Here is a 9,355-nt window from a genome sequence, read left to right as displayed (position 1 = left end):
TATAATATATTTATATTATTTCAGAGATGAAAAAAGTTTCATTAAGACTAAAAATTTAACATCAGAACCAACGTAAACATAACCAAATCTTATATCTTACAGGTCAATAGAATCTACAGTAAAGATAGCTCACCCAACACTCAACTATAAATTTAACATCATCCCTTTTGTCGCCTTTTCCACATGTTCGATCCTTTACATTAATGTCTAACTACTATGCCACGTGGTCTTCTCAACACCACCACTCTGCTTCTTTTAAAATCTCACTCTCAGGCTCAGTTAACACAGCACAACTTCAACACTCACCTCAGAGCACACGAACATAATTCAGAATGAGCACCGGCGCTGGCAAAGTAGCGTGTGTTACCGGCGCTTCCGGTTACATCGCTTCCTGGCTCGTCAAGTTTCTTCTCCAACGCGGTTACACTGTTAAGGCCACTGTTCGCGACCCAAGTATCTCTTCTTTTTCTTCTATGATTTTGCTTCTATGGCTGATTATTTATTCTTGTCATCAACCTAAGAATGAAAGTGAGACAAATATTAATATCCACAACACAACTCATACATGATTGGTGATGCAGGTAATCCCAAGAAGGTAGATCATTTGGTTAACCTTGATGGTGCGAAGGAGAGATTGCAACTCTTCAAAGCCGATCTTCTAGAAGAAGGTTCCTTTGACTCTGCCGTTCAAGGTTGTCATGCTGTGTTTCACACTGCATCTCCCTTTTTTTTTGGTGCCAAGGACCCGGAGGTTTGTTTGTTTGGTTTGCAGTGGGATTTGTGCATTTGTTTTATGTGTGGATTATACATGATATTATGTGTTTCAGGCTGAGTTGTTGGATCCAGCTGTGAAGGGGACTCTGAATGTTCTGAAATCGTGTTTGAAGTCGGCGACTCTGAAACGCGTGGTTGTAACTTCTTCTGTTGCCGCAGTTGCATGCAACGACAGGCCTAAAACCCCTGATGTTGTGCTTGACGAGACTTGGTTTTCCGACCCAGAGTTCTGTATTAGAAATGAGGTATGTGAATTTTACTCTAATAACCTTTCATTGCATGCTTTGATAAGCTTTGGCTGAAAATAAAGTTCACGTACTTCAATGAAACTATTTTGTTTTGACTCAAGCAAATTTTACCAAGCTAGTTATAATGAGATCGAAAAACTGTTCACGTAACTTCGTTATATGCTAGTAAATATAGTTGCTGTATGTTTAACATCGAAAATGTTTTATATGTTAAACATAAAAAAAATCATTTACATATTTATTTATATGTTTATTTTTCTTTGAATTTTGTATGTTGTACTTTTATTGCTATTATTATCTTATTTTTAAAGAAAATAATATTTTGACTACTAAATTTTAACAATTTTTTTTTACAATATGAGGTATCATCTTTTAAGTGGTTTTGAAACATTGAGAATGAGAAAATGAAAAAATGAAAAAAATGAAAACTCTTAAAAGATGCCACCTAAGTTTATAAGAGAAAATTGTCAAAATTTAGTAGTCAAAAAATTATTTTTCTATTTTTAATACTTATTTTATTGTATTAATCAACGATAAAATCAATGTCCTAAGTTCGACTCTTAGCAATATAATTGTTAAGGGAGATCGTTGCATATACGATCAATGGTCAAGTGTTAGGTGAATCAAATGATAATTGAATTGCTAGATTTACGGAGAGTGTGTTCAATCCAACATTATACTATATCTGTTTATGCTCTCTTACATTGCATTGGGGAAAATTAATATTAAGAGTGAGAAAAAAAAATTCTAATTGTAAAATCCAATATATAATGCTCGGATATATTTAAATATACTTATCTAAAATTCAAATTCATAATTAAAGTCTATTTAAACGAGTTAATCTTAAATTCAAATTCAAATTTTTTTAATTTTCATTCAATCCATTTAATTACATTCAGAATAAATATGAATTGGATATTTTTTTGGACTAACATGTGATAATTCGTTAAGTAGTGTTAACATCAATTTAATAGAATGAATTACACCGGTTCTATTTAAAAAAGGACTCAATTGAGTAAAGAAAAAGTATAGGAAACGAATAAATTATAGACCTAAATATAGAAACTAAAATACTAATTAAGCCTTTACTTTCAAGTCTATTTAAATGAATTTATCTCAAATCCAAATTCATAGTTTTGGATTTTAAGTTCAAACCTTTTAATTGGATATAGATAAGATTGAATAAGTTTTTGGATTTTTAATATTCAAATCAAAGGTGTGTTCAAGTTGGTCTAGGTTAGATGTCAATCTAAGTTAGTTTGGGCCAAAAGTTGAGTTAAGTTGACTTGAGACGGCTTCGTGGCCAAGTTAACCAACCCAGGTTGGGCCTAATTGGTTTAGACATAAGTTTAGCTAGGTCGACCCGAGCCTAGCTAAAGTTGAGTCAGCTAGGCCAAGGTCAAGTCAAGTCAGCCTTGTACCAACTCGAGTTAAGATGGCTAGGCCAAGATTAAGTCAAGTTGATCCCGAAACTAGGTTGAAAAGTGCCAACTTGGACCTAGGTCGGGCTGAGTTGGTATGATCCTGTACTAGTTAGTCTGCTCGAACCTTGGTTGATCTGAGTCACCATGGCCTTAGTCGAGCCAAATCCACCAGAGTCAAACTAATTTTGTCTCGACCCAAATCAAGTCGTATCAACTTTGAACCATGTCAAGCTGAGAGCACCCTGATCCCATGTTCAACCTAGTTAGCTTAGGCCTAGGTTGAGCTAAGTTGGCAAGAACTCATGTTGAGCTGACTCGGTCCAGGCCCACATTTAGCCAATTCAGTCTAGGTCCATGTCTATCAAAGTTGGCATGAGACCAGGTTGAGTTGAGTCTAATCAAACCCAGGTTGTGCCAAATTGACCTTGACCTAAGTCGAGCCAAGTCCACCAAGATTGATGTGGGTGGGCTGAAGTCTAGTTCAATTGATCCAAACATTGATTTGGCTTAGGCTTAGGTCGAGTTGAGTTGGCAAGAACTTATGTTGAGCTGACTCGGATCAGGCCCATATCTAGCCGATTCAGTCTAGGTCCATGCCTATCAAAGTTGGCATAGGGCCAGGTTGATCTGAGCCTAATCAATTCCAAGTTATGTCGATTGACCTTGACCCAGGTTGAGTTAAGTCTACCAAGATTGAGGTGGGTGGGCTCAAGCAGAGTTCAATTGATCCAAACATTGATTGAGTTGAGTTGGCTTAAGCGTATGACTAGTTGAGTGAACCCGAACCAAGGTTTAGTCAAGTCGATATGAACTCAAGTCAAGTTAAGTCTATAGGAGTTAAGGTCGAGACTAGTTAGCCCGGTTGAAGTAGAGGCAAGTTAATCAAACTCAGGTTGAGCCGAGTCTACTTGGACCCAGGTTAAGCTGAGTTGACCTGATCAAGGCAAGTTGTCTGGGTCATTGGTTTAGCCAAGTCGGCTAGGCCTAAATCAATTTAAGATGGTCTGAAGCGAGGTAGGGGTGAGTCGGTTAGGTCTGAAGTCGAGACATGTTAGCTCGGTCTAAGGTTGAGATGACTAAGGTGCAGGTCAAGTTAAGTAGGCCCGAGCCCATCTAGCTAAGTCTGTCCAAGTGCAAGACTTGTGATGTTAGCTCGAACCTAAGTCTAGCTAAGTCAACCCTATCCTAGGTGAGTTAAGTTGGCTCAAGCCAAGGTCGAGGCTAGTTGAATCAAGTTAAGGTTGAGTCTAGACTACCTGGGCTCAAGTCAAGCTAAGTTAGTCTTGGTGTACCTAGGTGGAACTAAGTTGCTTGATCCCAAGTTGAGTCTTGTTAACCCATATCCAAGTCAAGTTGAGTCCATTTGAGTTTTGGTCCATCCTAGAGATGGCAAATAAACCTGCCCCCGTGGGTATTACCAGAACCCGTTCCCATTTTGACGAGGAATCCCCACATTGACTGAGTATGGGTATGGGTGTGGGGAATCCCCGACTTGTTCAATTGTGTATGTGGATGGGTATGAGGATGTATATATCTCTGCCATAATACTCATCCCCGTTTAAATTATTAAAATATTCATAATTAATTAAGTAACCATATATATATATATATATATATATATATATATATATACTTTCTATTTTTTATTTCTTCTAATTATTTGGTTTGTCATGAAACTCATTCACATCTCCATTATATTTTTCATCTTATCATAACCTTTATGTAGTTATGTTAAAAAGATGTATGTCAATTAAAAAAAAAATTATGTCTCACATTTGAATATTTCTATTATTTTTTAATATTTTTATTTATTTTATATTTTACTTTCACATGAGAATGTTTAATACTCTCAATTTAAGTATTTAATAGCACAAACCTTTCATTTACTAGGTAATATAAAAAAAAATTTACTTATTATTATTAATTTTTGTGTCATTTGAAGAACTCTTATGTTTCGCCAAAATAATTTTTGTTATTTCTCAACCATTGAGTATATATGTTGATATTTGAAAAATTTCCTTAGATCTCTAAGGTATTTTTCATCTTATCATGCCCTTAATTATACATTTATTTTTTCTTTGTGCGATTTCTTTCAATAGTCTCTCAAATTGTTTCTAAACATTTGTTAATTTTTTAATATTTTTATTTGTTATTTATTTTCATTATGTAGAATACAATTTCGATATATTTATCTAATTATTTTTTATTTTCTAAGTTATTATCAATCATACTGTAATTTTTTCACTATAATTGTATAAATAACTTTTATTTACTACAACATGAAAAACTAATGTAATTGTCATGAATATTTTTTTATCACCATCCAACATAATTGAAGTTGAAAAGATACAAGATCTATGTTAAAATTTTATTATTATGATTATTATTTGTTCTTTGTATCATTTTGATTAAGTGATGTATTATAACTTTTATTAGTGTATAAAAAAAAGATTCATTAGAATTTCAAAATTGAAGTAAACAAACATTTAAAATATATTTTAATTTGAATATTTGTTTTCCTTTTATATTTTAAAAAATATTTTTAAATTTTATCAACTAGGTTTCATTAATGTTTGTAAATTTAATAAATGTTTTGGTTATCATAAAATTTTATTTGGTATTATAATCTAAAATGTAAACAATTATAATTTATTTTAAATTTTTATTATGATTATTATTTGTTCTTTGTATCATTTTGACCAAATGATGTATTATAATTTTTATTAGTGTATAAAAAAGAGATTCATTAGAATTTAAAAGTTTGAAGTAAACAAACATTTAAAATATATTTTAATTTGAATATTTGTTTTCCTTTTATATCTTTTAAAAAATATTTTTAAATTTTATTAACTATGTTTCATTAATATTTATAAATTTAATAAATGTTTTGGTTCTCATGAAATTTTATTTGGTACTATAATCTAAAATGTAAACAATTATAATTTATTTTAAAGTATTTGATATCGAAGAAACAAACATTCTTTTAATATTGAATATTTGATAATATTATGTCTTCTTTACCATAATTTTTTATTATTTTATAAAATTTAATTAAAATTAATGTTGAAGTAGTAAGAAAATGGGTATGGGTATGAGTATGGGTATGGGTATGGATACGAGATTATACCCGTTATTCGGTGGGGATGTGGATAGTACAAAAGTTTGATACCTTTAGGTTTGGGTATGAGGATGGAGATGAACTTTTTCTACGGAGATAAGTATGAGATAGCGAAATCCGTTCTCACTCCGTCTCGTTGCCATCTCTAGTCCAGACCTAAACTGAGGTTGAGTTCAGTCAGTTCAAATCCAAATTGAAACAAGTTGGCCATACCTAAGTCGAAACGAGTTGGCTTGAGATCATGTCTAGCCGAGTTGGGCCAATCTCATGTTGTAGCCGAAGTTGTACTTTTCTTAAAAAAAAAACTAAACACCAACAATTATTTACTTATTATCGTGCCCATATGCACTACAAAACAAGTTGATCTGCTCCCACTTTGTTCATACGATATGAGATAATCTTATATGCAATAGAAAAATGGTACCAAAATTATAGTTATATTTATTCAAATATTAGCACGGAGTTATAAATTATGTTAGAATGTTGTTGACATTTGTTCCTATTTGGCATTTATGTTTTAGGGATGGTATGATCTTTCAAAGACTTTGGCCGAAGAGGCTGCGTGGAAATTTGCAAAAGAAAACAATATTGACTTGGTCACAATAAACCCAGCATTGGTTAGTGGACCTCTCTTGCAACCAGAGCTTAACACCAGTGCTGCTGCAGTTTTAAATTTTATTAATGGTAATTACTATTTCTATTACTTGCTTTGTCTGCATCGATCTTCATTACACCATGCAAGTTTTTGAAGTGAAACTTCTTAGATGATTGAAGAAACTGTTGCATTGCATGGCCTTGATACAGGTTCGCCAACGTTTAAAAACATAACTTTGGGATGGATCGACGTGAGAGATGTTGCAAATGCTCATATTCTAGCGTATGAGAATGCTTCAGCCAATGGAAGATATATTCTAGTTGAGAGAGTGATTCACCACTCACAAGCTGTGCAGATTTTACGTGATTTATACCCAACTTTGCCACTTCCAGATAAGTGAGTATACTTATTTTCATAATTTCAAGATTGCATAAGATTCATATTTTCTAATACCCTTTCACTCTTTCAACAATATTAATAGGTGTGTGGACGATAAGCCATATCCACCAGCATATCAGTTTTCGAAGGAAAGAGCAAGGAGTTTGGGACTTGAATTTACTCCTTTGGAAGTGAGCCTCAAGGATACTGTGGAAAGCTTGAGGGAAAAGGGGTTTGCCAAATTTTAAGGTGACACCCTTAAACAAATGTGGGAACCTTCTTTACTTGTTCTTTTGGCTTCTTATGCTCTTCCTTATGAGTAAGTTTATTGTAGAATAAGAATTATATCAGAACTGATAAGTACTGAAATAAGTCATTCTTGGTGTGGTTTGTACGAGTGATAATCAAGTTTCAAACATCTTTTACATTCACCATTATCCGTTTTCCTTATTCAAAATCAGTATCACAAAGGATCAGACGTACTTGATGTGTTGTCTTTTTGTATTGCTCATGTGGCTATTAGTGACACCCATATAAAGGAAGGGTGTTTTGATTGGTCATTGAACTACGCAATGACAATGTAGACACGATACGCTAAATACATTTCTATCAAAATCCTGCATAATGTCTATTAGATGTGTTAGGTTTTAAAGTTTGTTAGATGTGTTAGGTTTCAAAGGAGGAGTTTCATCGGAGAGAATAAATACTAATAAGACTTAAACCTAATCACATAAGATATTGACATCATTCTCAATTCAAAATCTTAAGATTATGAATTTATAGATCTTTAATTTTATATAATACTCTACTTTCTCATTTTTAATCGATGTAAGATTTAGAGTCATACTTAAATTCTTAAGAAGATGTTCTAAGCAAGTAATGTGCAGTTTTCGTATGCCTAATTTGCTGGCTATGTTGAGGTCTTAGATATAAGTAATGGGATACACAAATTATGAATAGTTGGTGTGCAAACTTTTACTTATTACTTCAATTACTTATGTGAGCATGCACTTTAGTACGTTGAGTGCTAATATCGTTACTCACAAAAGCGAAAATATATCCAATCAGTGGTACTTTAATTGTGATTGTTTTATATTGCTATTTTATCACAAGGGGTTGCCTGAAGCAATCAGGAGTAATTATTGTAACTCAAATCTTATACTACAAAAATATCTTTAAATCGTAACTAATTTTAAAGACAAAAAATAATTATTATTATAATAATTAATTTATAAATTAAGAATTATGTATTATTAAAATTATTATTATTAATAAAAAATTATAATTAATTTGTAAATTAGATTTTAAATTGGTTTATAATATTAATAAATAAAGTTTTTGTTACCAAATAAATTTTAAACACTATTTTTTTATAGTCAAAATTTTGATGATTACTATTAGTAATTAATTTAGATTTATATATTTCCTTCTTTATAAAGTAGGTAACATGATATTAACCAATATCAGTAAAATAATGACTTATTTTGAATAAATAACAACAATAATCATAATGTGATGCCTTACTAGATATATCAAATATATTGAAAATATTTATTATTAAAGAATATTAAGACGCAACCATACTGACGAGATTTGCTAGTATGGTAATATGTCTTCCGATATTTTATAGCGGTTTGGATTTGACGAACGAAGTGTCATGGGCTGACACTGTTCTGGGCCCCAAAAGACGTTTGGTGAAGTCATTTTGCAATTTTAGAAACTGCACTTATATGTTGGTGCTGGCGTTTCACATTCTTCTTCACTTCACCAGTTCCCGCTTTGCTCTATTCTCGCTTTCCCTCTCTTTGTTTGATGTTCTCCATTCATCGTCTTCCATTTCCTTGCTTCTGCATTTGCCACTCATAGGTATGTCTTCTTCTTCTGGCCTTGTCTTTAGGCGTTGCCGTCAACGTATGCTACTCTAACATACGAGACCATTGACTCTATTTAAAAAATAATAAAGACTTAATGAGTAAAAAAAAATAAGAATGCAAATTAATCATAAATCCATGTATAGAGATTAAAATACTAATTAATTTTCTTAATTAAATACAAAATAAAAACATTTAAGCATACGAAATTCATATTATCCATAAATAAATATAAAAAAAAATCCAAGTTTAGAAATATGTTAAAAACGATATTTAAATAAATAAAAATAATTTGTTTGGAATTGAAGTTTTACCCCAATTTCGTTTTCTTTTTCAGTTGTAACTGGAAAAAAAAATGAAAACTTATTATTAAATATAACATTTTAGCCATGTAAACAATAGTAGTACTCAACACTAGCAGTGATCCTGTGGGATTCAAATTAAGCAGAAAATTCAAAATAAGTGGTGTGTAGAGTCTTAACAAGTAATGCTTTTGTGAACAACACTTTTAACAACATCGCACGTGGTGGGATATTTCGCTTGTGACCCAGTCATTTTCAAAACCTTCATTAGTGTGCTTCCATAAACAAATGCATCATTGTTTTATAGAAACTAGTTTACTCTTGTCTACGCACGTTTTTTTTTCTTTTTAATTGAATAATATAATTATTATAATATTTAAATAGATTGGTTTTAAATATATATATATATATATATATATATATATATATATATAATTGTTATAGTTATGTAATAAATAGATATGATTTTGAAAAGTTTAATAATTTAAAGAAATAGTTAAATAATTAATATTATTATATGGTAATATATATTAAAATGTTTAATATTAAAATTTATAATAATAATTAAATTGATGCATGGGTATGAATTTAAGGAATTGTTTTAGATAATGTTTAGATGAATGAATATTTGTTGTGGCATGACTT

General features: G+C 31.4%; 1 protein-coding gene across 1 annotated transcript; it reads left to right on the top strand.

Moving 5' to 3' along the window:
• The first annotated feature begins 267 nt into the window (after nt 1-267).
• Nucleotides 268-7,007, top strand: LOC114185510 (cinnamoyl-CoA reductase 1-like). Its single transcript, XM_028073271.1, has 6 exons — nt 268-453; nt 582-751; nt 828-1,019; nt 6,086-6,248; nt 6,369-6,555; nt 6,641-7,007. Exons 1-6 carry the CDS (start codon nt 333-335, stop codon nt 6,783-6,785), a joined length of 978 nt encoding a protein of 325 aa, XP_027929072.1. The 5' UTR covers nt 268-332; the 3' UTR covers nt 6,786-7,007.
• The last annotated feature ends 2,348 nt before the right edge of the window (nt 7,008-9,355 follow it).

This window comes from Vigna unguiculata, chromosome 1, assembly GCF_004118075.2.
Source record: "Vigna unguiculata cultivar IT97K-499-35 chromosome 1, ASM411807v1, whole genome shotgun sequence".
Taxonomy (NCBI): domain Eukaryota; kingdom Viridiplantae; phylum Streptophyta; class Magnoliopsida; order Fabales; family Fabaceae; genus Vigna; species Vigna unguiculata.
This window is presented reverse-complemented; position numbering and strand designations above follow the sequence as displayed.